A 27276-nucleotide genomic window follows, 5' to 3' on the forward strand; every position below is an offset into this window, starting at 1 on the left:
GTAGTATAATATAAATATAACAATACTGTGATACATCGACTTTATTGCAAAAGTCATTCAAGTAATTATGCAATTTGGGAGACCCGGTTTTGCTTTTTTTTGGGGAATTTGCTAAAACATCATAAAAAATCATGGAAGACGCATAAACTGTAGCTTTAAGGTCGTATATGCTTCTGACTAACGTATTGAAGAAAATGATACAGACTGACAAAGGAGTCATTTTATTTTGATTTTTATATGTGCACCAATTTAACGATACACTTCATAACATTATGAGTCTTGCTGGATCTTAATATGGTGTTTAATTGTCCTACTTATTTTCCTATAATCATCTTTGAGTTGCTTTCTGTATATTAAGTAAACGAACAGTTTTCAATTTTTAAGGAAGAATTGTCGTTATGTAAATACCATCTTGATATGAAATACATTGGTATATGAGTGGAATGCATATGATATACAGATGGTACCTACATAACCATAATGCAGTCCTTATACTGTAATTATCATTCTCTTTAATTCCGTTTGATCTATTTGAACCGGTGCGGCAAATCTTTAAAGTAATAAATCTCTTAAAAGATCAATCGAAAACTATCTGCAAACTTTAGAATAGCAATTAGCAAACACAATAACTTTGCATCACAACGCCCATTTAAATGCGCAGCTTCCGGTCATATGCACGTTTTTCGTTTTTCATAGTACGACTTGACCTGTAAAAACTGAATCTAAAAGGGCGTTTTTGGTCTCAGAAATGTTCCGCCGTAGTTATCACAAAATCCACGGGAATTGGTATACATTAGCAGTATATAGTTTATTAAGGACAGGTATTTCGACTATAATTATTTGTTTTTATTAACTGCCTACTAGTTAGTACTATGCAATATTCGTGTTCGATAGAGAGATACTGACACATGTGAATGAGTGAATATGTATTTGTATAATTCAACACATGAGTGACATGAGTGATAGAATGCACGCAAGGCTTGTTCAAAGTACCACTTTTAATATCAATTGATGAAAAAAAGCAAATATTAGAAAACCAATAATTATCTACTCCTAAAGGCGGATTGAACCATCAGACATTAGGAAAGCTGATGTTGAGATTCAAACTTGTCGCAAATACTAGTTTGCTCTTTACTCTAACCGGCTTCCAAAGGCGTCAAATTAATAAAACGTAGCACATCTTATGAGACCCTCCATGTAGTTTCAATGTTAGGTTGTTTTTATTCAAATCGTGTCCTTAATGGCGTTTCTCTTGTTGTTGTGTCTTATGCAAAAGCATTGAGTACATGCATGTTTGGTACATAAGGTTATCGTTTGCATATGTGTGTACACGAGCAATATTTTGTTTTTACATGTCGTGTCATTTGCTATTATTACATGTGTAAGTGATTCATCAACTTGGCATATCTTTATGAAAGTTTATTAACTCGTTCCTGTGCCTTTGCGACATAGTGGATATTATGAGTTAGGACTTAATTGATATTTTTGCCACTGACGGTTATAAGGCGGTGTCGCGTGATGTAGAAAGAGTACCTAATTTTTACAAACATAGATATTAAGATATAAAGCTTTGAAATGCATGCAAATGTCGACGTATTTCTCAAAATAAATATATGTATACATTTCAATCGAAAATGCATACTAAAGCATTTGATATTCATATGTAAAGATGGAAATTTACCTTTTCTTGGACATAAAGAGCAGAAAAAGCGAAGTATACATAGTATACTTGCAGTTGTCTAAATGAGTATATTTCATTTTACATTCAACAGTTATCTGGACTGCTAAACAATGGTCCAATACACTGTAATATACGTAATATATTTAAACTTGAAACAGTCCGGGAAAATATTTAAGGCCTGGACGGGACTCGAACCTACGACCAGAAATGTATGATAATGACCTGTGACTTATAACTTTGGTTTGAAATACGTATTAATAATAACAGTATAAAACATGTCTGTCATAGGAAAAGACGTTTGCGACTTTAAAATATATCATGTAAGGACTCATAACCCATTAGAAACACAAAATATTAAAACATAACAAATTTGTAACTGAATATGTTGTTCCAGAGATTTACTTAAATATATCTTTTAGATATTTTTTATGCTGGAGATATTCATTATATTTTAAAATTAATGTCAAAGAAATAAAAGTTATTATTCTTTTATTAAAGCTTATTCTGAACATAAAGTTTCTTTCATAATAATATAAAAACAAATCTGCGACAAGGGGTGCACAATTTGTTCCCATGGGAATACCGATTACTTGTCTGAAAACTGCATTCCCAAACCTGATGTAAATGTTGTTCAATAAAAAGGAAAGGGCTTTACAAACTTCGTCACAGGTCCACATTGTATAATGTTTAATAATACTGCTAGTTAAAAATGCTTTGTCAAAATTGCAAGCGAGAAATGTAGCATTCTCCCTGGCAAAAATCTTTTGAATTAGGGCAATTAGTTTGTCATTTATTAAATTATGTGGTAAAGTGGATACAAAGTAGAAAAATCGTATGTACTGATTATAGATACCTTGTAATTATTAATTTTAAACTTATCCAGGATTGCGCCAAAATTTTTAATGGACCAAAATAAATGTTTACCCGAGTTATCATAGCAGTTAAACATGATGTTAATAGTTTTGAAATAATTGTAGTGGTACAAGAGCTTGAATTAGCGATGAAGCGAGCTTTATATGGTTGTTTATGCAGTTTAGGAATCCAGTACATGGTTGGAAGTTTAATTCGTTGATCATCTATACGAACTTTTGAATTAGAAACTTCAGTCCAATTTTTTTCCTCCAACACTCCATAATAACAAGAAAGTGTCTCGTAATACCAATTAGTAAATCAAAAATTACCAGATAGTATCTCGTAATAACCAGTTAGTAACTCCATAATTGCCAGAAAGTATCTCGTTATAACCTTTAGTAACATGTAATAATCAGAGAGTAACTGGAGAAACCAGTTAGTAATTTGTTATTACCAGTTACTAATTGGGAGAACTAGTAATATACACATGTTCCAAATAAAGTTAAATGGCAGACTTCTAGTTTCAGAGGGATGGGAATAATATTGTGGTGCCTAATTTCCTTTTGTATATGAAAGTCCATTTTCCAAGGACTAATAGGATATTGGTTTGACAAACCTTACCAAACATTATTTAAACACAGGGAATGACCTACCCATAACGCAACCACCGATGCCACAGAAGAGAAGAAAGCTATAGTTGTTCTGCTAGAAAAGGGAGTCGTAAGGAAAAGTACAACACTTGGGGCATCACCAATCGTATATGTGCAGTCAGATCGTGCGTTGATTACAGGCGTTTAAACAAATTAGTTAGGCCAAATGGATTTCCGATGCCGAAAATTCAAGACTACATCGATTCTGTGTCTGTCTGGTGACAGCTAATTTTCGACCTTTGACCTCACAAGAGGATATTTCCGTATCCTGCTCAAAGAAGAAATCCCGAAAGTGTGGTTGCTTGTAAATATGGGCACTATTAGATGACCACGATGCCTTTTGGACTCAATAATTCAGCAAGTACGTTTAAGCGAACGATTGAGCTTGCATTACAAGGGTTACAATGGGAGATAATGCCTCATATATATAGATGACATAATTGAGTTCGAATCAACATCTGACGAACATCTAAAAGAGTTGAGCAAGACTTTATTAGAAAGAACCAATGCAGCAGAGCTAAATCTGAAACCAGAGAAATGCGAAATACGAACCTTCCTTGTTCATGTACTAACAGGCAAAGGAGACACTGACAATATTTCAAAAGTCAAAACAACAAAGCACAAAATATGTTAAAAGCTTCGTAGCGTTAGGGTAATATTTTCAGAGATTCATCAGAAATTTACTAAATGACTAGGCCAATACCAAAGTTAACAAAGAAAGGAAAGAAATTCATATGGTCTGAGGCTTGTGAAAAATCCTTCCAAAGCATTAAAGCAGCTCTTGTTGGCTGAAAAAGCATAACATATCCGCAAAACAAAGAAGAATAATTTATTTCAGATTGAAAGTTTATCCCAATATGCCTTCTCAGTACAGACCTGGAGTAACACAATTACATTGTGATACGCTTCCATATGCGAAAATCCCAAAGATTGCGGCTGTTTAAATTGGTATGAGTAAATCTTTTGAATGTGTACCTTATGGGAAGTGCAGAAAAATGTCGAATGACATGATGCTAGTATGGCAACACAAAGACATTGTCGAACTTAGATATACAAGCCACTTTTGATAGCGATGATGAGGCGGACATAAATACTGTAAAGTGTAACAGTATATCATAAAGGCTATAGATATGGTTGATGGAGAAGAGCAATCGACATGTACAGCTAATCAGTGCAAAAGCCGAAAATGATGTGAGAATCGCACAGCTCCAAGATGCGGATATCTGTCCAATATTACAAGCGAAAGCCATCAAGTCAAGATATTGTAGGAACAAGCGCAGTGGCAGGACATTATTGGATATATTGGGATTCATTTTTCGTAAACATTGGAATTCTTATGTAAACATTTAAGAAGAAAGATTGAACAGTAGATTTTTAGCAAGTCATTTTTCCAGAAACAGATGAAAAAGGACTTGTTTAATCATATGCACATTTCATTACTTTCTTGACATATGGGGAAAAGAAAACCAAAGAAAAATTGCAGCAGAGATTCTACTAGTTTAACCTGAAATAAGTTGTAAATCTTTATATGAGTATTGTAACATATGTGCTAGAACTAAGAGACCTTTAAAACTACCAAGGGCTCCTATGAAAATCGGCGAACCACGGGGTGTATTGGCCACCAACTATCTTGAACTATTTCCAGTCACACCAAGAGGGAACAGATACATTTTGGTCTTGACTGACCGCTTTACTTCGATGGGGTTAGTAGTGCAAAAAAATCCAAAATGCAACGGCGTCTGTAAGAAATTCTCTGCCATACTTGTACAAATGATCAAAACATACCTGTGGAAGGAACAAGGCAATTCGGACCTCAGTTCAGGTTGTCTTGCGGGTGCATACCGGCTGACGCCAAACGAAACAATGCATGTTTGTCAAAGTCTGTTGACAATGGGGAGAGAAGTAAGGTTGCCCGGTGAACTAGTGTATGGCAATGCTTCTGCCGAATGAAATAAAGTAACATCTTACGGTGAGCAGGTTGATGATCTGAAACATCAAAGGAAACATGCAACATGTAACAGCAAGAAGATATATTGTAGCTGTAGCTGAAGACCATGTCATATACTGTAGGCGTACATTTATTAGCGCGGCAAAAATTTAGCGCAAACGCAATTTTTGGTAAAATATCTAATTAATGCGTGGACGTGAATTAGCGCTCTCGCGAGACCGCTAATTTCTACTTTTAGCGCTGTCCGAGATGAGGCTCTCGGAGATTTACGGAGATTCACGAAGATTTTCGGAAATAAACTTAACCGTCGGCAATTTTTCTTTAATGTGTATCTGCTGTGATAATACGTCATACAAGATAATAAAAATATTGACCTAAACTTAAAATGAATAGATTTAAACCTATCCATGCTGCCTGGCTTGTCGATGCACACAGAAATGTGAAAAAGAATCAGTCATGACAGGGTGGCGCCTTACAGGTCTATTGGACGCAATCGAAAAAATCCGTTAGCTAAAAACTTTAAAACATGTACCAAGTATGACTTTAAGATAGTGTGCCGTGATGGTACTTGTATTTTTTCAATGATACTTCCAACGGTGATGTAGCTTTATGTTTACGTACACTATATAAAGTATAATATAACCTACATAACTGTATTGTCTTCTTGTATTAATTATAATAACCTGCTTGTTTTATTTTCTGTATACTAGTTATAATTGCTGAAATAAAACGGGATTGTCACACATTTTAATCATTGAATCCCCTTTGTCCTAAAGCATTGTGTCTTAACACAAACGTTCACACATTTCCGTAAACAAGCGACTGCAACAACGGACATGCCCGAAGGTGATACGGAAATCGATAACAACTTGATCAAATGAGAAAAAAAACACAAACTACAAGCTTAAATATTTTATTTTGCATGATCATATATTTAAAATAATAATATGAACAATAAAAAGGAATATCATACGAACCTTAAAATATTAGCAAGCAGTGTAACTAATGCAGACTCTCATGAGTATTTATTTGCAAAACTTCGAAGAAAATATCATCAAATGAAAATGTACATGAAAATGCTTGGACAAATTAATGCGCGGACATGAATTAGCGCACGTGCGATAGCGCTAAAAGCGCTGTTATTAGTACACCGCTAAAATAAGTAAGCCTACAGTAATCTGAAGTTAGCGATTTATGTACTTCTTATTTATACAAGAAATCATTTCATGATTTCACAAACACTTTTTCTTTGGTTCTTTATATATAGTAATTGCATAATTTGGATACTCAACTACATTTTTAAAAAGGGCATATGGTGACAGTGCTACTGACTTTTGGATTGGCATTATTTTAAGTAAATCCACCTACATTATATACATACGTTAAAATAAATCGATAATGATAATAATTAATCAAAATATGTATACAATTTATTTAATAGTTTGACAATACGTCTCTTGATCAACTTAAACACTTTCGGGTAATAACGGTTCATTTGGTTAAATAACTTGTAAATGTTTACATTGGAAACGCTATAAACATATCGTATCACTTCTGAGTTGTTGTTGAACTTCTTGTGAATGGTTCTCATGGAATTTATGTATGTATATCGTAAGCTGTTGTTCTCCTAACATGACTTGGAAATACCGTGAATGTCTCCGATTACCACATAATGGGCTCCGCTTGCGTAAAACTGGAGCGTAACAAGAAAAGAAATCATGGGCGTTAGGAGAGAGGAACGAAAAGTTGGATTCTAAAACGCATTACAAATTGCTTAAAAGAAAAACTATAGATTCCAGTTGGGGCTTATAGCGCCCCCTAACGTCGAACTTGGATAAAACTTCTAAAGGATTTATTTTGTCGGGTATATTCCTTTCAATACGCTGTCTCTCTAGGCGTCTTGCAAGGTCGGCCATATTTAAGTACATAACATTGATTTGAGGAAGCCTTAGAGCTGTCTCAAATTAACAGACACAACTCAAGGTTTAAGTACTTACCTGAGTCGATAAAACGTTCATGAAACGCGTCTCAAATAATTACCTAGCTTGAGACAAAAGCTGAGTACATTTCTGAATTTAAGTAATTACAACAGACTTTAGATTTTTGTGAAAGCGGAGCCTGATAAACATTAAAAACAGTTATGAAAACAACACTGAATATGTCCACAGAAATGTGTGCACTTCCGTTGTTATGTTTTCTTTACACATCTGATATCACCTTTAATCAACAGTAAGAAGTTAGCAGCTCAGCAAGTATTAAAATCGTTTAAAGATTTCCTGCACAAAGTATTGTTTCGAACATTCAAAATGTTTAAACAGGTTTTCACTAAGTTCTAATCTAAACTTGTTGGGTAAACGCAATCTTGATGTTATCAGTATCGTTAAGTACACCTAAATTACTGATTACATATTAAGCTTTTTCAAAACAATAACGTTCTATCTTCTTATATGTATAACATTCATATGACATTCAGGTTGTAATGAGCTAATTGAAAAACAATATAACACGGAACGTATGCATGAACTGGTCTGTAAAAGGAACACTCTAACAGTGTTAAAGATGGGTGAAGGTGTCTTTCATTGGTTGACTCTTGTCATATCGGTAAGTTACTCTTCATACAATATCTGCAATATATTTAACATGTTTCTCCTTATTTTTATCATTAAGAGTCTTAAGCATGTACAAACATTCTATACTCGTATACGTGAAGTTGTTGCTAAATTTTCGATGTGACATTTTTCAAACTTGTGACGTTTTTGTGTCTAGAGTAGCAGAAAATCTTTTAAAATATTTTTTTTTTAATTTGACCATTGTGCCAGCATTTTGTCTTAGTTTTGTTTGTATATGATATTCTGCTTTGTTGTTCCGCAGAAACCTTGTTGTTCTACAATAATGTTCCAATGAATTTAATTGTTCTGCAAAAGTTTTGCAAAGCGGACATTTTTTCCTGCACAATCTTGTTGTTCCGCTGTATTGTTTCAAGGAATTTAATTGTTCTGCATAAGCTTTGTTATTCCGCGGACACATTTTCCTACAGAAATTTTGTTCTTCTGTTCCACAAAAAAAAAAAAACTTTCAGCAGGATTGCATAAGGCGCTTTTAATTAAAATATAGTCTTACTTATTTCACAGTGAAAAAAAAACACGTGTCGTATGCATGAACGCTTAGAGCAAACAGTTATATTATCTGACGACATTCCACCTTAATCAATGAATATTTGTCCTTCATGTTGGCAAAAAATAGTTCATTTCATTTAAATGCATGGCCGTTATGTTAGTGCATTTTAACGTAAACTTTACATGTTACAATATATTACTTCCTTTTTTGATAAAGAAAGTTTAAAGTCTTTATCTAAAATAATTTAATTTCATTACCTATAAACATGGTATTTTTGTTTAGAATTTGAATGTATTGTAAACGTTTGTTTCGTCCAGTTTTTCTTCTTCTTGTAACAGGTTAACATCGTATATGGTAAGTAAACTATTTGTATCTTTGAATTAAATAAAATCATACAGTGAATAATTTGGCTTAGGTGCAGACTTGTTTGTAAATTTTATAATAGTAATAATGATAATAGCGATAACAGCTACGATAATGGTCTTAACAGTATGGTTGATGATAACAGAAAATAATGACAATTTGAAATTTGAATGAGTAGTAGATATTAATAGCTATATTGCGCGCAAAATCTGAAATTTCATTTTTCATATTTATGTCTATTTCTTTATTTCTTATACTTCCACCAAGATTAGAGTTTGTGTGAAAACGAGAACAAAGTTATCGCATCTAAATATGGCGTGTCAGGTCAAGCTGACGTCATCTCGACTGATTGTTTCAGTCTTACAATCGGGCCAAAAAGTTGCCCCAAGTACATTATATTTCAGTAAAACTGGTTTTTAAATGAACCAGTGTGCAAGGGTAAAACTTTGGCCAAAGTCACAGATATTTTTACGGAAGTGTAACAGTTCATCAATATTATTGTTTGTGTAGTTTATGACTAAAATTAATGGAAAGTCAGCGTATGTTTTTACGAAAATATTGCTAGGTTTAACAAAGGTGCTCATATACTTACATACACTTTCTTGCCAACAACTGAAACTTTCGACTCGGAATACATTAAAAGACCTAACGTAGAATGACTTTATTATTTTATGTTTATGTTTTACATTTCCATGACGGTATTTTATACGTGCTTTGTATCGAAATCGAGAGATACAAGTATCTAGTTACAAAAAATTGACAGTGGCATATATTAGGCCAAGACAATGTGTTTAATGTCTAAACATTTTATTGAACTAATATAACAGCATGCACAGTATTTGATGTACTTAGGTTCAGACCGCACATCGTTTCCCCAGTGTAAGATAGTTACATATCTATGTTTTAAAAATATGCTGAAAAGAAATTGTAGATGAAGTTGTGAAAACACATTAAATCAGGAAGGGTCTAAATTGTCCACCTGTCATCTTGTATATCTGTTCTATACCTGTATTATATTCATGAAGTTAGCGGGGAAAAAGTAGGTCCCATGGTTGTGCTTGGTCTTAAACGAAGGATATTTTCCAAGTAACAATTCTCCTATTGAGATAAGTTTCTTTGTTGTAGTTAAGCTATGACTACTCCAGGTTGAATGGAAGTACATTATATTGTTAGGCGAAATTGACCGAGGTAGCATTATTCTACAAAACAGTTTTCTGATAAAGCGCTTTATCAGCCTAATTCTCCTTAGGCCAAAACACTTAGACTGAAATATATCCCAAACTGTTACTTGACATGAAGTTTATTCTCACGCCCGAGTCAATAATGATCTAACGGAGCAAATTTTTATGTTTAAATAGTGGGAGCTGCACCAGTGAAGTTATGCGACAAGTCGGCTGATATTGCATTCTTGATTGACAGTTCCAGTAGTATTTGGATATACGACTTTGAAAAACAAATTAAATTTGTTCAGGAACTAGTGAAAAGGTTCAACATTGGACCAGACACTATCCAAGTCGCCGCTCTAACATTCTCTCATAACGTTGTAAACGAATTTCATTTCAACGATGTGGACAGCGCTCAGGAGGCTAGTGACAGGGTATGAAAGTCTACATTATATCAGATTTATTATCATTGCATAGTGATAATGTAAAATCAGTACTTTCTTTTGTGAGAAAATGATTTTATACCATAATGTATATCGGGAAATTATTCTAAAGACACACTAAAGTGAGGACACAAGTGTGAAAAATACTGTGTTTTAAGAGTTTTACACATCGTTCCTGAAGAACAGGTTGTTTTTGAAGATGTTTCTGCATACTGATTAGACTGGAATTCATCGCCAAACGCCGTGAATCTGTTTAGCTTACGGAACGAGTATCATGTGAGCTTTTGACTTTTAAAACAGGCAATTAGAAGAAAACCTTTGAAATCTGCCTGCAAAAAATAAATATGTTATTATATGCAACAATGATTTACAAATCCGAAGACAGTTTTAAATGAAGAGGTTTCTAAAAATATTTCGTAAATACTTCAAAATATGCACACGGATATTTATATTTTATTTGATAATATCACAGAAAGAAATGATAGAATTTTCTGTATATCATCATGGCATATTTTTAAAAACGAACATTTCATTGGCCATTTGTTTTGCTTTAATTCCACTTTTTCAAACATTCTAATTGATTATGCCATTTTATGAAGATTAAAATAATGTCTACATAATATTGAAACAGATCGGAAGGATTGTACACGAAAGAGGAAATTACACATTTACCAATTATGCATTAGATATCATGCGTACAGATCTCTTCTCGCCAATAAATGGAGCGCGCGCCCGTGTAGCGAAAATTTGTATACTGCTGACGGATGGACAGTCGTCGTACCCTAAAGAAACATTGGTACAAGCCAGACTGGCAAAAGAATCCGGAATTACTATTCTAGCAATTGGCATTGGAGATAGAGTGAGTATTAGTTCATACTTAACTCCTCTTCTTTTTTAATTTGTCTTTTCTGATCCAAACACATGTCAGATATTTTTGAGCCAGTAAATATTAAATATAATTGTATTTGTGTATGCCGAACAGGATATCCGCGGTTTCGCTTGGGTCGGAAAAAGCACGTATTAACATGAATGTGTGTACAATACCTCTTGCGCTGTAATTTATGAATAAACACACAGATTACGCTACGACATTAAAATAGTACTTGATAGAAATAATTCAGTTTGTTTCATTTCTTGTGCTCTTTGAAGAATACAGTATTCAAGAAAAGGAATCCACCACTGTTTGTAAATGTAAATGGCAATATCTTTCAACATTTCGTTACCTCATAAACAGTAACCAACGAGCCAGATATTTCAGTACGCACCTTAAACCAGGGAAAGATTCCATTTAATTAGAAAGAGTCTCGCATTTCATTATTTTATTCAACTAGTTTAATAAATTCAAGATAAAATTACACTCATGTAATATCCTCTATTTATGTTGAATGAAATGATGTATCTAGAATATTATATCTTGTATATACATATCAGACTCACTACAGCTATCAAGGACAGTAGACATTTCGAAAAGTCCGCCATTTTGATGACGCCATAAGTCACCATTTTGCGGACCTTGAGAGAGACACATGGGATATTGTAGCCAAAGGCAGCATTCTGTAATTTGATAGGTGTCTATGTGGAACGCTCCCGCCTCTTTATGTATTTACGGCACACTCAATGCACTTTTACTCTTTATTTTGCAGGTGGACGAGCAGGAACTGAGGACCGTGGTCTCACCTCCAGCAAACCAGAACTATTTTCATTCATCTACATTCGATAGGCTCAAAGAGAAGCTGTTTCCAGAGCTGATAGGTCAAATAGCGTGTGATGGTAGGTTCCATGTAATTTGTTCATGATCTGCTCTGTATGTCTCGATCATATTGCATTTCCTTTCAAAGTTATATGTTGAAGGCATTTCTAAAGGGTGGAAACCAGTTTTTGGGTTTGCTACATAAAGGTTTTTGAGAATTCCATCTTTTATGTGATTTGTTATGTCTTATGCTTTGACACACAACTGATACAGAATTGAATTTTTCTAAAATTTATCATTCATCATGTGGTAGTCTTCTCTATAGCAGATCTCGAAGCTTTTCTTTTACCACAAATACAAGTTATCTGATTTTAATGATGACTGTAAGAACAAGTCCTCGAATTATATCAGTTTTAGTTACAAATGCAGACATTTTTCAAAATATATGGCCAAAAAGGCCTAACTATTACAATGGAAAAAATCTTATCAGAATGGATATTTTTATATCGGAGACTTTTAATTTATTTGACGCGGACACTGGATTGCGGACTTATACAAAAGGAGTTTTCTCAATATATTTAAAGAAGCATACTTTTGGTATATGTGTTTCTTTCATATAAGTGACTTATGCTGGCTATGTACATTTCTGTACTAATACGACAGTACAATGCATTCTAATATGCTTGTCTCTGTTAAAACACACTCTTACGCAAGAATGACGTCACGTTTACGTGTGGTGACGTCAAATTTTTTGTTGCTACCAAGAAAGAGCGCTTCTATATGTTATCCAGTGTTTGAGATTAAAGCATATTAGAATCGAAATAATTTATAGAACAAGCGTGCTTTAACACTATTTATACACTCGGGTGGTAATGCGTCGTTCAAATAATTTCACGAGGGCGCAGCGACCGACGTATAACCACCCATCGTGCATAAATAGTGTTAAACCAGCCATCGTGCATAAATAGTGTTAAAGCACTCTTTTGCTATAAATTATTTCTTAATTCACTGAAAAGTACCATGAAGCAGTTCTGGCAATATGTTCAGACGGTGTAATCCCACTTATTAAACATTTAAACGTATTCATAAACTTTATTTGTTTTCTTCTAGAAACCAGTTCTGGACATAGTTCAACAATCGACTCAACACTAATCAATATGCTCTGTATAAACTTAACTCACCTATAGCATGTTTTAGATACGTACTATGTGATCTAATTGAGATACATTCGGCTTTTTGTCTCCGTGGACGTTTGGTAAAGGTCGATAAAATCATTCGCCCCTCACCGCTGTGGGTTCAAAACATGTAGAGGAAGCCATTTTGCTGGTTAATGGAAAGTCTGTGGTGCTAGCCAAAGCTTGAAAAAACTGCTATTTTCTTGTAAATGATGTAATTTGGCCTTCTGAAAAACATATTATAATAAGTCCTAAATGAAAGAAAGGCCACAGAGGGGTAACACAAATGACAGTATTATTAACACAATGTGAAGTGGTAATCAGTAAGATTTATAAACATTTTTGATAACCTGTTGAATATAAATGCCTGTAATGTACACCAATCTCTTTCATTCGGAAAACGTACCCGGAAAAAGTATGCTATGTTTAATGTGACACTGTTTACGATTGCAAGCATGCAATTTAAGGTAAAGGTATGTCGTAGGAAAGGGCAAAGAAACAGCTAAAAGGGAATATCTTTGATTTGGCTCTGAGCAAAAGAAAAAAGCCAGAGGGTCTCATGAGTATAACATCCTCATAATCATGGCCGCTAATTGATAACTGCGATTTTCTTGTAAAATTGGAATTCGGCCTTCTGTAAAACACATTATAATAAGGCTTAAAGACCTGAAAGAAAGACCACAGAGAGGCAGCAGAAATGCCAGTAATTGTAACTAAATGTTAGAATGTATAAACATTAAGATCTATAAACATTTTGATAACCCATTGAATATAAATGCCTATAATGTAAACTAGTCTCTTTTATTCGGAAAATGTACCCTGGCAAAAAAAATACTGTTTACGATTACAAACATGCCATTTAAAGTAAAGGTCGCGTTGGAAAGGGCATAGGAACAGCTAAACGGGGACATCTTTGATTTGGCACTTAGCAAAAGAAAAAAAGTCAGGAGAGTCTGGCAATAAACAGTAGTTTATTAATTCATTCTGACATGAAAAAAATTGCACTTGTGTGCGATTTTTCACAGTACGGAAACCATATAATATTCTGTGAAAGACAGTGAAAGGTCAATAGCATTTATATCAAGAACGTTATGTCAAAGAGAAGACAACTACTCTCACATTGTAAAAGAAGCACTGTAAATAATATTTGGAGTGGATGAATGCCACAAATACTTATATGACCGGAGGTTTACATTAGATACTGATCATATGCCGTTGGTAAATATATAAGGTATCAAAAAGGGGATACCAACGATGGTAGCAGCGCGTATGCGGCCTTGGGCTGTGACACATACAGGTTATTTTTATGACATGGTGCACAGGAAATCTGCTGATTACGCAAACTGTGATTTTTCTATCACGATTGCCCTTGGACACTAGTGGTAAAGAAGATGTTGACTTTATGTCATATATCACAGATATACCGTTAAATACAAAGGATATCGCGGAAGCGACACGAAAACAATCCTGTGCTTAGCAAGGTGTACAAGTATTTCTAGTTCTTACGGACAGTTATTCTAAATTGTAAGAAATAATCCCGAATGAGTCAACAACTAGTGAGAAAACCTGGATTGTTTTATAAATGGTGTCTCCAGTTACTTGTGATCCAAGCTATACTTCTGCAGAATTAAACATGTTCATGAACAATAATGGAATAAGACATACCTTAGTACCAGCATATAATCCGGGTTCGAATGGAGCAGAAGGAGGAGCAGTGCAAGTCTTGAAAAAGAACCTTAAGAAACAATCATATGAGGCAAGAAATAGTGGAAAGAACAATATTTTAAATAACAGGTTGTCAAACTTTCTGTTAGGTACATAAATACATAAAACTCTATTACTCAGAGATCTCCTGCAGTGTTATTGTCCATGGTCTTTTTTTTTCGAAGAAAAAAATGGGGACATAGAAATAGGCTGCGTCCTTCCATCCGTCCGTCACACATCGTGGCACATACTCTGCGATCTCTTAAGGCATTTTGAAATAACGTGGTACTAATGTTTCCAACAATGAGACGACGTGTCAAGCGCAAGACCCAGACCCCTAACTCCAAGGTCAAGGCTAGACAAAGAGGTCAAAGGTTAACAGGGTCTGTTTCGTGTGCGGTCCGTAACCTGCCATTCAACATTCAAAAGCACCCATCATAAAAAAAATATAGAGGTGTATAGATAAAAGGCACGTGATGAAACCAAATATATGGTTAAGTTATTTTTCAGTAAAATGATTTTAAACTGTTCCTTAATATTGAAATGTATGATGTTTAGTAAGTGATACGCATAATTTGTTGCATTAATGACTTGAAAAATACACGCAATACACGACGACGTCATATTGCTTTCATGATGTTTAACGTCATGTCTCAAAATGCCTTCGGCGGCTTACTTAAAATCATTTTAGCTCTTGACATAGTTAAGATAATTACTTCAAATTTTCAGATTTAAAAGGTAAAAGAATGTTCTTTATAAATATTTTGTTATCTCATTTTAATTTTTGTCACTTATATAGATTTTCTCACGGATTGGCCCATATTTATATTGTATGTGAAAAAATAGCAAATAAAATAGTGTTAAATAGCTGATAGTCTATGTACAAACCAATTTACATACTAAAACATTAAAAACACATTTGATTTAAATGAGGTCCATTATTTGTGTATTAATGAACATCATCTTCAATCAATTTTCTGGTACAAAGATGTAGAATAAGGACAAGCTTGATAAACATCATTAACATTTTAGAGTGTATAAATATATTCTGGCTCCGATAAATTATTAAAGTATGAAAATAAACCACGTATTATTTCACACTTGTAATACCTGTTCCAGAAATATGTGGGTTACATTTATGCTTCTTTATTTCAGAGCAGGAAGATCAGCCACCCGTTGAAGGTCAGTGCAAACGAGAAATAAATCATAATTATATTTAATAGATCTATACTATTTTTGTGATGTTGTCAGAATCTTTATATAAGGTAGTGTTGCAGGTTCGAAACATTAATTTTTCTATAACATAGATTTTGACTAAACCCATATATCCTAAAACTTCAGAACATACTAAGAAAATTCAGCAAATAAAAAGATATGGCCGTGTGTTTATCTTTTTGAAAGACTGATTTGAAAAAAAGGACCGTACACAAGTTTTCGTAATGAGCGTCTTTGCAAAATTCCCAATTTTGATATCATTTTCGCTTGAAGAAAATTTTCCTCAATGTAGATTTTAATTTCGAATTTCGAACAGTCGTAATTAAGGTAGCTCTGCACGTTTGGTGAGTTGGAAGTAACGGTGTAACGTCAATTATCCGAAAACAAAACGTAGAATGAAGCCTGGATTCGGCGTACGGAAATGAAAAAAGCTTTTTATGAATTAAAAGTAACCGGTGAGTAAATTTATTATAATATATTTTTAAAGTTAAAATATGATATCAAAACATCTGAAACGTTGAATGATTCTGAAGGATGTCGTCTTCTAATCAGTTTGAAATTCGTGGATATCTTTAATCATGGGCAAATATCTCAAAAACAAGCACACAGACCTATATATTTTATTTTACCATGTTATAGGCCATATGTTCATTAACGACTGTGAAACGTTTCATTCAAAACTACATTGTAAAAAAAATCTATTCGTGAATACGTTATCAAAATTGATTTTCCCATAGTGTCCCATTATGAATTATGAACATTTGTGTGAGGTCATTTTTTTTTTCAAATCAGTCAAGCAAAATATCAAGCACACGGTATTTTTATTTGCCAAATTTTCTAAGTGTAGTTTGAAGTTTAGAATAATCAAAGTTAAATCAAATTCTACATTATAGAAAAGACTTTTGATCCGAACGTGCAGAGCTACCTTAACCTAGTTATATTCTATAGTATGGTGAAATAAAATGTAATTGGCTCTCGTTCTTGTTTTTGAGATATTTACTCATGACTAAAGACATCCGCACATTGCACGCTGATTTAAAGACATTACTTGGAATTATTTAATGTGTTTAACGTTTTGATATCATATTTTATCTTTAGAACTATAACACTTTTACCGTTTATCAAAATTTATTAACGGGTTGCTATTAATTCATAAAACGATTTTCGTTTCCGTATACCAAGTCCAGGCTTTATTACTGAACGTTATCCAGATCAATGACGTTATTCCATTAATTCAAGTTTATCAAACGTGCAGAGCTACCGTTATTTATGGAAACGTCATACAAATAAAAAACGTTTTTTTCCAAGGAAAGGCAAAACTAAGCTTTAGTGTATAAATTATATATCACATATAATCAACAATCTTTGCATATTTTTCAAACATAGTGATACATTGTATATCACTGCTATATTCTAAAGACAGAATTATTTTTTATTTCTCTCTATTTCTTTCCACGTTTCTGCTTTACGGCCTTTATCAAATTGACAAATTTCAAATACTAAAAACTTACTGACAGATAAAGTTTGTTTAGCATAAATTATGAAGTAATATCCCTCTGCATGATAACGAAATTTAATAAAAAAGAAATCAAACTGAAAAGTACACATGATACAAATTTGTAGTTTAAGAAACTAATTTCTACAAGAACGCATGTCACCAAAGTCGTACAGTTACATTAAAAGCAATTTGTCGAAAAGTAAACATCGTTTTTATCATTATATTATGATTACCGTATTAACATTATTACATCGAGGATCATTATCTAGATAAGTCATTATCATTTATTCAGCTTGCCAGGGGAAGAACGCTGATATTATATTTGTCGTTGACATGTCCAGCAGTATTTGGGTGAAACATTTCAAAGAGGAACTGGAATTTCTCGCAGACCTTGTCAGTAATTTTGACATAAACAGCGGAAAAACAAGAGTGAGTTCCACTAACTGTATACGTGTAGGCACTAGGTAATATTTGTATTGACTAGGGACATTAAAACGAACTTAATTGTCATTGATAAATGGAAAACAGTATGCATAATTTTCATTCCGTTGAATTAAAGAAGATGATGTTGAAGATTTTCAAATAAAATATTGAAAAAGCAAATCCCAAACCATACAAATATGAAATTGTAGATAAAATCACACATGACTCCAAACTTAAAATACCATTGTCAACGTTTGGCTGCATGTTGCAATATGTACTCATGTCTAATTGTACATACTTAAGGTAGGAATGGTGACGTTCAGCACTGCTACGGAAGTGCAGTTTTATCTTGACAAATATAGGAGCCGGGAAGATGTCAGAGAAGCCATTCTATCTACGCAATCACACGGGGGTTTAACAAATACTCATCTTGCTCTACAAGTAAGTTCGTATCTGCAGAAAAAGTTAAAGCAACAACATTTAATTACAGAGTTTGTCACACTGAATAAGATTTCTACCAGGACTAGTATTCTCTCGAATGATAGCTCTAGTTTTTGCAGATATGCCCTATTTCACTAGCAAGCATCGAAGTAGACGAGCGCGCTGTGTTCTCTCACAGCTCTTGTCACTTAGCTATTTCATTTAAGGTTGCTGTCAAAATATTGAATATACTAGCATCTTCCTTTTCATAGAGAGCGCGATATGAAATGTTTAGCATGAAGCATGGATCCAGGCGCGGTGTGGCCCACATCTGTATAGTCATTACGGACGGTGTGTCTCGGATTCCTGAAATGACTTTAATTGAGTCCAATTTGAATCACGAGGCTGGAATCGATGTCTTTGCCATCAGTAAGTACAGAATGTTTTGTTCGGTTCAGAGACTCACCGATACAATTTAGGTAATATGGCGACTTTTCTAGCTTTTGATTGCGGAAAAAGAACCAAGGAGTCCCTCTGGCCATTGTTACGGGCATGGACAGGCACTTGTGCAGAAACGCCGACATTTCGTAAGCCGGTTGGATGGCTTCTTCACATGACGAATTCTGCACCCCAAAAAGCCTGCTAGGAGCAAGTGACTCTAAGCCAGCGACCTTAACCACTCGGTCACGGAGACCCCCTTTGCAACGCTATGATAATCATAAATACAACATATATGATTTTTTGCATACAGAATGTTGATAACAAGTACACATGGTAGAATGGCAAACATTAATTTGTATTTGGTCCCCATTGAACGGTTAGTCATGTTTGCATTTTTTTAGGATATCATTTGATTGCTTCAGTGTAAGTTTTATTTGCTTTTGGTTTAGCGCCATTGTTCAACAATATTTCAGTTATTAACGGTTGACAGTTAACCTAACCAGTACTCCTGGATCATGTACAGATACATACCTATTCTCCGCATCCACAAGTAACTGCAAACTTTTGCATTCTAATCAGAGATCGAGGACGAAATTACTTCACACACAATGTCTTTTATCACATCGTCACGGGGAACATTTACCTCGCCCGAGAATCGAACGCAGAACATCGCTATCCATAGATGAGCTAAGCGGGCAGGCCTTGATCTAAAGTCGAGATTTGTTTCACCAAGTAAAAACACATATTTCAAGCGCTCATGGTTGAAGGATAAACATCATACCTGTAAAACAAACATATGTTCCTTATTTTAAGTTTTAATAAAATTTTACCCATGTTATAGTTTCTTACCAGTGAAAACAATACATTGTATTTACTTTTTTTGCAATATATGAACATACCATACACATTTCGCTCTATTATTTCAAACATATAATACATACCCATGTACATCCAGGTGTAGGACACGAAGTAGATGTTAAGGAACTTCACCATATTGCATCAAAACCAGAATATGTGTTCGAGGTGAATGGATATGGCGCTCTGAAGCATATAACAAATATTCTAGCTGTCAAAACATGTCAAGGTTAGTTACTTGTCTGCAATCTGTTGTAGAATATTTTAAAAGCTTGATTCCAAACTAGTTCACGGGTTAAACTCCCATGCTGATCATATTGACTGTAATCAAACTGATTTATGGTCTGAATGTCGAACAGTGAGAAATGCCGACAGGCTGTTTGGGCTATCTCATAGACTACCTCCGTGTAATTTTAAATAAATGTAGCATGCCAAGGAATTGTCCATTTTGACCAAGCTTGTCTATTTTGTGAAGTAATCTGGAGAAGAAGGAAAGAGATCTTGAGTTGATTCTAGAGTTATAACTGTATTTACTTTCCATTTAACTGCTACATGGTTTATATTATCTCCGAAATGTGTGGAATAAATATCAAGCCATTTTCTATTATGTAGCGTGCAACACCCTTCGCAAGCTCTAGCACCGGCTTAAGCGGAACTCTATTATAGTAAAATTGAATTGACTCTATTATCCTAAAGGACCAAAAATACAACAACACTTCGAGTTCGGAGAGACGTGGCACTTTACGACTGCTGTTGTGATAGTTGATACAAATGAAGCATGGAATGTAACTATGCAAAATAATAACAGACTCGGTTTGACTGAGTCTGTTCATTTAGCTTGTGATTTGCTGACTCTTATTAGTAGATAACAGCTGAATTTTTTGTAACTTTTATCTATATATGTTAGAATAAATATTGCTTTTAAAGCATCTGTAAAATTAAACCCTTGTTCCATTTGTTTTGGCCTTAACAAGATCAAAAGGAAATAGTTTACGAAAAAATAATCTGTAAGAAAACTTGGACACATAAATTTTTATATCTAACTTTGTTGTTTTCAGAAGATGAACCACCCGTGGTGGGTAAGTGTATTCATGGTTTTTAGTAGTACCGACGCAGTAAGTTCATATTTCTACTAAACAACTTTACTTAAGGTGGCAGAAGGCTCTCGCGATCTATGAGTATTATTTTGTGCACAGATGTGCATATTGTTGGAAGCACCTACCACCTACCACCCACAGCTAGCTGGTTGGCTCACTTTCATGAAGAAACTCGACATACCTGTAAGGAAAACCCTTGTTCCATTTGTTTTGGCCTTAACAAGATCAAAAGGAAATAGTTTACGAAAAAATAATCTGTAAGAAAACTTGGACACAAATTTTTATATCTAACTTTGTTGTTTTCAGATAATGAACCACCCGTAGTGGGTAAGTGTATTCATGGTTTTTAGTAGTACCGACGCAGTAAGTTCATATTTCTACTAAACAACTTTACTTAAGGTGGCAGAAGGCTTTCGCGATCTATGAGTATTATATTGTGCACAGATGTGCACATTGTTGGAAGCACCTACCACCCACAGATAGCTGGTTGGCTCACTTTCATGAAGAAACTCGACATACCTGTAAGGAATAACTGGAACGTTTTTAGGTACCGATCAAAAGAAAAATGTGGGCGGGCGGGTCCTACTGCTTAACATTTTCCAACTTGGATAACCATTTACACATAATTCCTGCTGATAAGAATGTAAATAATTTCAATAGGTATATAATTAAACTACACGTGTAAATAAGGACTATATTTGACATTTGTCTGTGTTCAAGAAGATTTAACTTAAGTTCCATCAAGAGAGGTGTAAAATAGGACCGTTTTCAGCACTTTTAAGATCATCTCAAAGAAAGAGCACATCAAGTCAAGAAAGACGTATGTTTAGTGTGATTAATTACTGCGTCTAAGGTCAATCAACCTTGACTTCTGACTCCTATGGCACTTCATGAGTTCAGGATACTGGTTACGTCAATATGCTGGCGTATACATTTAAAATAAAAGGAAAACAAAGTAGAAATGATCACAAAAGTTGTAGTTTCTATTCTCAGCTTGCCGAGGGAAACGAGAGGACGTCGTGTTTATAGTGGACATGTCTAGCAGTATATGGGTGGTGGATTTCCAGGAACAGCTGAAATTTCTCTCTGATCTCGTTGGCTTCTTTGATATAAATGGTGATAATGCTAGGGTGAGATATATTTCTTAATTTAACACATTTTATGTTGTGAATGATACATATCTGCATGTATGTCTGTTTTAAACTTCAAGGAAAAGTCATACCAGTCAGCTACTAGAATATCTTCTTTTGTATGTTCATTGTATGTTATAGCAAAGTAAGCGACTACACAGCAAACCATAGCGTCATATAATTGATGTTAGTACTATTTGTTACCTACGCTAAAAATGGTTGTTTCCGGTATCCCGAATTACCCTAAGATTTTGGCTCGACCCTAAAAGACTTTTTACGACCTAAGGGAATATTTTACTGCACTTTTTATGTTTTAAACATGGTCAGTGATGTTATCAATCAACTTACTGATGCTCTAAAGGCATACCCTCTCCCTTATTTGTATTCATTTTGTGACAAAAATATAATTTCCGAAAAGTCCCATTTAATAAATAAAAGAAACAAATACTGACATACCTACCCTATTTTTTATATAGCATGTTACTGAAAACAAACATTTTAGACCCTATTAGAATACATTTTATATTTATTAGGGGATGAAAATCCCTGAGACGGTAACGTCCGTATATAGTTATTCGTCTTTGTTGTCTGCATATACTGAGGCAATTTTTTCGATGTTTTCCGGTTCCGGTTTATGTACAAACCGCAGACTTGTTGTCTGCATAAACGTTCGAGCTCCCCAAATCATTCACAGAAATTCGTAAAACGCGCCAACATGATTCTTTTACTTCTTTTTTTTTTTCAACAATTCAAGGTGGGATTATTGACGTTTAGTACGGATACAAGGGTACATTTCTACCTTAACACATACAATGTTCAGGAAGAAGTCAGTAAAGCTATTCTTGCAATCAAATCTGAAGGCGGTCTGACAAACACACATCTTGCACTACAGGTAAGTAAAGACAGTCTGCTACAAAATGTATTAATTAATTAATTCAATGTATACGATACAACATGTTACCTGTACATTTTGTATGCGAAAAGTAAAATACTAGTAAGCAAGAAAAAAATACTATTATTATTTTCACGATTTTAACATTGTTGGTTCTCTCTTGCCAAAACAAAGATATTAAAACATTTATACAAATCATTTTATCGTGTTGGCTAACAGTAATTGCGAGATTTATCACACTGTTCACTGTTTTGGAGCTAATGTTCTCAACAGTGTCCTATTTATTCTCCTGTAGTACAGAAAAGGTTCAGTGTGAAATGTTGACGTTGTTGCTGATTACTGATAACAACTTGTGTTTGCATACCAAAAGGCAACCATTGCCCAAATATGTCTTGTTTTTTCTTCTGTACTTATTGAAATTTGTGTCGACAAACCTAGGAGCAACTATTGCTCAAATATGTCTTGTTTTCTGCTTTTGTAACACACAGAAAGCCCTGTATGAAATGATGACGCCGATGCATGGATCGCGTAGTGAAGTGGACCATGTGATTATTGTATTTACTGACGGTTTATCCAGGGTACCACGATTAACGGCAAGACAAGCTCACAAGACTCACCAAGCCGGTGTTGAGGTTATTGCTGTTGGTCAGTATGACAGAACCGCCGGCGTATATATATTTTTCACTCTTTCCAATTGAAAGAATTACCCTTTGAAATGTTTTCCGATTTTGAATTTTGCAGATTCTTTCATTAAATTACCTTTCCTGAACAAATATTATCTTAATGTATACTTGATATTTATATTTAATTTAAAGTCTAAACTAAATGTCGTTCTGCCATTTCTACAAACTTATTATTTAAATTTGATCTTTATGCTCCTTCCCTGTCTTGTTAGCCTGTACCATGTTTAACATACAAAATATGCATTTAAGTGAAATGTACCTGCGTGAGACGGTCATATTACAAGATGATTAATTTATTGACAAACTGACCGTCGACTTCACGAGAATGAGAATAAAATACTTAATAGGAACTTCATTTTCTTTTCAAATTCAATGGTTCTTTATCTACCCGCCCGCTTAGCTCAACAGGGAGAGCGCCGATCTACGGATCGCGGGGTCGTGAGTGCGATCGTTGAACAGACCGTATGTTCTCCATGACGATTTGATAACAGACATTGTGGCTGAAATCATTCGTCTTTCCCTCTAATTCATGTGGGGAAGTTGTCAATTACTTACGGAGAACAGATTTGTACTGGTACAGAATCCAGGGACACTGCTTAGGTTATCTACCCGCCGTTACATAACTGAAATACTGTTGAAAAAACGGCGATAAATCCATAACAATAATAAAAAATTATCTACATAAATAAAAATGAAAATGTAGTTGCTTCTTTTACTCCATATAGTCATTCTTTTTTATTCATGAATAATTGAAAAGCAACACACTTCACCCAATGCACTTTTTGTGTTCCACTGGAATTCATATCTTTGATCCAATATTGACGAAATAACGAAAGTAGTTCATTCCTAATTAAAAGTCCAAACTCCCTTGTTACTATATCATACACATATCGCCTTACAATTAACTGAATTCCTTTTCTAGTCCTTATCAATCACATTCAATGTTACTTTTGTATAATGCCACTTAAGCCGGTGCTAAGGGGTGAGAGTGAAGTTGTATATTTCATTACCTCTCGTGGACAGACTCAAAGCGAATTTGCTATTACGTTTTTTTGTTGCGTTCCTGGAGATTCTTTCCCAACTCGTACCATTATAAACTGTTAAGGACCTAGAATATTTGATAATTGGTTTGTATACAGGTGTAGGAGACAGGACAAACAAAGCAGAACTCGAACAGATTGCATCTAGAAAAGAGTTTGTGTTCGAGGTCAGCGGCTACAACACACTACAGGAAATCGGAAATATTCTGGCAAGAAAAACTTGTGAAGGTTAGAACACATTTTATTCTGGATCCTTATTGTTTTAATTAAAGAGAGTATTTTCATATACATGTCTAAGACTTCAGTTTACCGTCCATGAACAGGCTCAATTTAACCGAGCCTGCAACATTTTCACTTTTGTCGTTGTGAGCGACCTGTGGAGTTTCCACTCTTTAATTTTATAACATTAAAATATTTATTATCAAAAAAAAAACTCTGTGTTCATAGTAAATATCTCTGCTGTATTCATTTCTTGCAGATTGTTTACGTTTTTGATTTAATAATCAAAGTAAATAAAACATTAATAAAACTCCAGTTAGGAAATACTAATTAGTTTCATTTAAATCTGTTTGCAAACCAATTCATGAAATCATAGTGTAATGTTTGTACATTTCAGTTACCTAATACGACAAACGGCTTACATGTTAGGTAGATAGCCAGTTGATATTCCATACTTTTGTCAGGGTAATCATATATCATTTTATGGCCTATCTCATGGGAATCTTCACAATTGAACTCAAACACATTTATGCCAAAGCTACAGCTGTCAGTTTCTGATTTCAATGAGAAAACATTTTTGTTATTATCTGAATGGAGTGACTTGTTGAAATATAGTGTAATCTTGGGATGGACATTCATTTTCGACGCCAATACAGGATGTTTATAAATGTGGCATGAGTGTTTTTTTCACTTTAAAATGTAACACAAATAGATTTATCTTCCTTGTTCTTATCTTAAAATGTTTAATTTGAGAAATATGCGTGTGGAATAAATTATGTGTGTTTATTCGATTGCCTGTTATGTTATTTCAAGTGTTAAAGTTACTTATTTGTCAAAATTTTACGCTTGAATAAAGAGAACATTTTGTAGTTCGAAATGAAACAAAATTTTGAAATTTGCACTAAAAATTTACAGAAGTGTTTGCCACTTGTACCTGGCAGCTTACTGACTCTTTCTTTATATTAACTGATTAAGCATTGCTTGATATTTGCGTCTTCTGAGTTTTCTAGATGAACATTTGAAATTTTTTCTTGAAGATATGGTTATTTTGAATTCTTAACGTAATGACGACCTTTTTGGATACAGTGACACCATAGATTTTTATATGGATGTTACTAAGATTGAAAATCGATGCATAACGAATATGATAATTCACAGGTGAAAATATAATTTGTATTTACATTAGAAAATATGTCTTCAGTTAATACATTAGGTTTGATATTGTTTGGAATAAACACATAAAACTGTGATATTAATATTTTCTTCACACTAAGTCCTTAGTATGTTTTGCCATCTCTCTCTTAACAATGAAGACTGTCTATTGACAGTCATGAGCAATCCAAGAAATAGTTGCGAGAGGATGGATGGATGGATGGATGGATGAATAGATGGATGGACTTGACTCGAACTGCATCCAAGGTTACAGCCACAGTCATGTTACATGACTTAAAAATGAAGTACACAAGCATGAGTAATGACCCTTATCGTGTACATCAGTACCAAGGATAACAAAAAGGAGATTAAGACATTTTTTCCCATTGTGGTCCTTGTTATTGATGGTATGATACAGAGAGATATGAAATATGATTTATATTAGATACAGACATTCATAAAACTAATACTAACACTGAACTGGGTAAGAAGAATAGAATGTTTGCATTACAGTTAAAACATATCATAGTTAACTAGTAAAATGTAGAGATAAAATGCTACATGACTAACTAGTAAAAGCACAGAATGTATAAAACAATGGAATGCTCTTGGAGTATTCACATAATACTGTAATACTTCGATAATAAAAATGATGAAAGTTCTAGCTGACTTTGCAAGTAGTTTTGACGGCACCCTTCAAGGTGTGGATTTCTCGTTAATTTCTTATGGAAAGAGGAAACCTATTTGATAGAATACAACTCAGTTTGTTTAATTCTGCTCATTGTTTTCTCGTTAAGGGCAAACCCATTATTTTAACTGGGGACCATACGCCGCTTTTCATGGAATTACACACTAGTGTAGCATTGAAGGTTCATGTGCAACGCCGTATGAACACATCTGCGGATGTCTCTAAAATTGTTTTTTGTACTTTTAGCATGTGTAAATGTTGAATTCTGCTCAACCCGGGGCTAGAGGGCGTGGACGGTAGCATGTATTTCCACTACCGTCCATGAACAGGCTGAATCAAACCGAGCCTGCAACATTTTCGTTTTTGTTGTGTTGAGCAACCTGTGGAGTTTCCACATTTTCTATTTCATTTAGGCAAAATGATGGATGCGTGGAAACTGTAAAAGAATCTCTCTCCCTGAACCTTGTATTGTGGCTGCGGATAATCTTGAACGAGATCAAATGTTCAGACATATAAACAGGCAATGTACCTGTTACTATCTTAGAAACTTGTGTCAGAATTATTTGATAAATTCGATTTGAAACAGGTAAACAGTTAATTTAAAGATATGGACTCTGCATGATCAATATGAGACCTAAGATCATAATCGTAAACAAACCTGAATAATTTTTTCTGGGTTGCTTGCAGACTATCTCTCAACATTTTAGTTAAACTGTAATACCTAAAACATCAGGCGT

General features: G+C 34.2%; 1 protein-coding gene across 4 annotated transcripts; it reads left to right on the forward strand.

Moving 5' to 3' along the window:
• Positions 1 to 6632: 6632 nt before the first annotated feature.
• Positions 6633 to 25949, forward strand: LOC123533085 (cartilage matrix protein-like). Of its 4 annotated transcripts, none has more exons than XM_053519412.1 (18): positions 6633 to 6731; positions 7605 to 7732; positions 8587 to 8602; positions 9970 to 10208; positions 10849 to 11076; positions 11861 to 11987; positions 15942 to 15968; positions 17792 to 17928; positions 18226 to 18363; positions 18615 to 18771; positions 19739 to 19867; positions 20697 to 20717; positions 21042 to 21062; positions 21729 to 21865; positions 22620 to 22757; positions 23246 to 23402; positions 24580 to 24708; positions 25097 to 25949. In XM_053519412.1, the coding sequence occupies exons 2-18, from the start codon at positions 7646 to 7648 to the stop codon at positions 25102 to 25104; spliced, it is 1896 nt and encodes a 631-aa protein (XP_053375387.1). In that variant the 5' UTR covers positions 6633 to 6731; positions 7605 to 7645; the 3' UTR covers positions 25105 to 25949. The 4 variants fall into 4 exon arrangements, with proteins under 4 accessions (XP_053375387.1, XP_053375388.1, XP_053375389.1 ...); XM_053519413.1 differs by having other exon boundaries at positions 6663 to 6995; XM_053519414.1 differs by lacking the exon at positions 21042 to 21062 and having other exon boundaries at positions 6663 to 7732.
• The last annotated feature ends 1327 nt before the right edge of the window (positions 25950 to 27276 follow it).

The sequence above is a fragment of the Mercenaria mercenaria genome, chromosome 12 (assembly GCF_021730395.1).
Source record: "Mercenaria mercenaria strain notata chromosome 12, MADL_Memer_1, whole genome shotgun sequence".
NCBI classification, from domain to species: domain Eukaryota; kingdom Metazoa; phylum Mollusca; class Bivalvia; order Venerida; family Veneridae; genus Mercenaria; species Mercenaria mercenaria.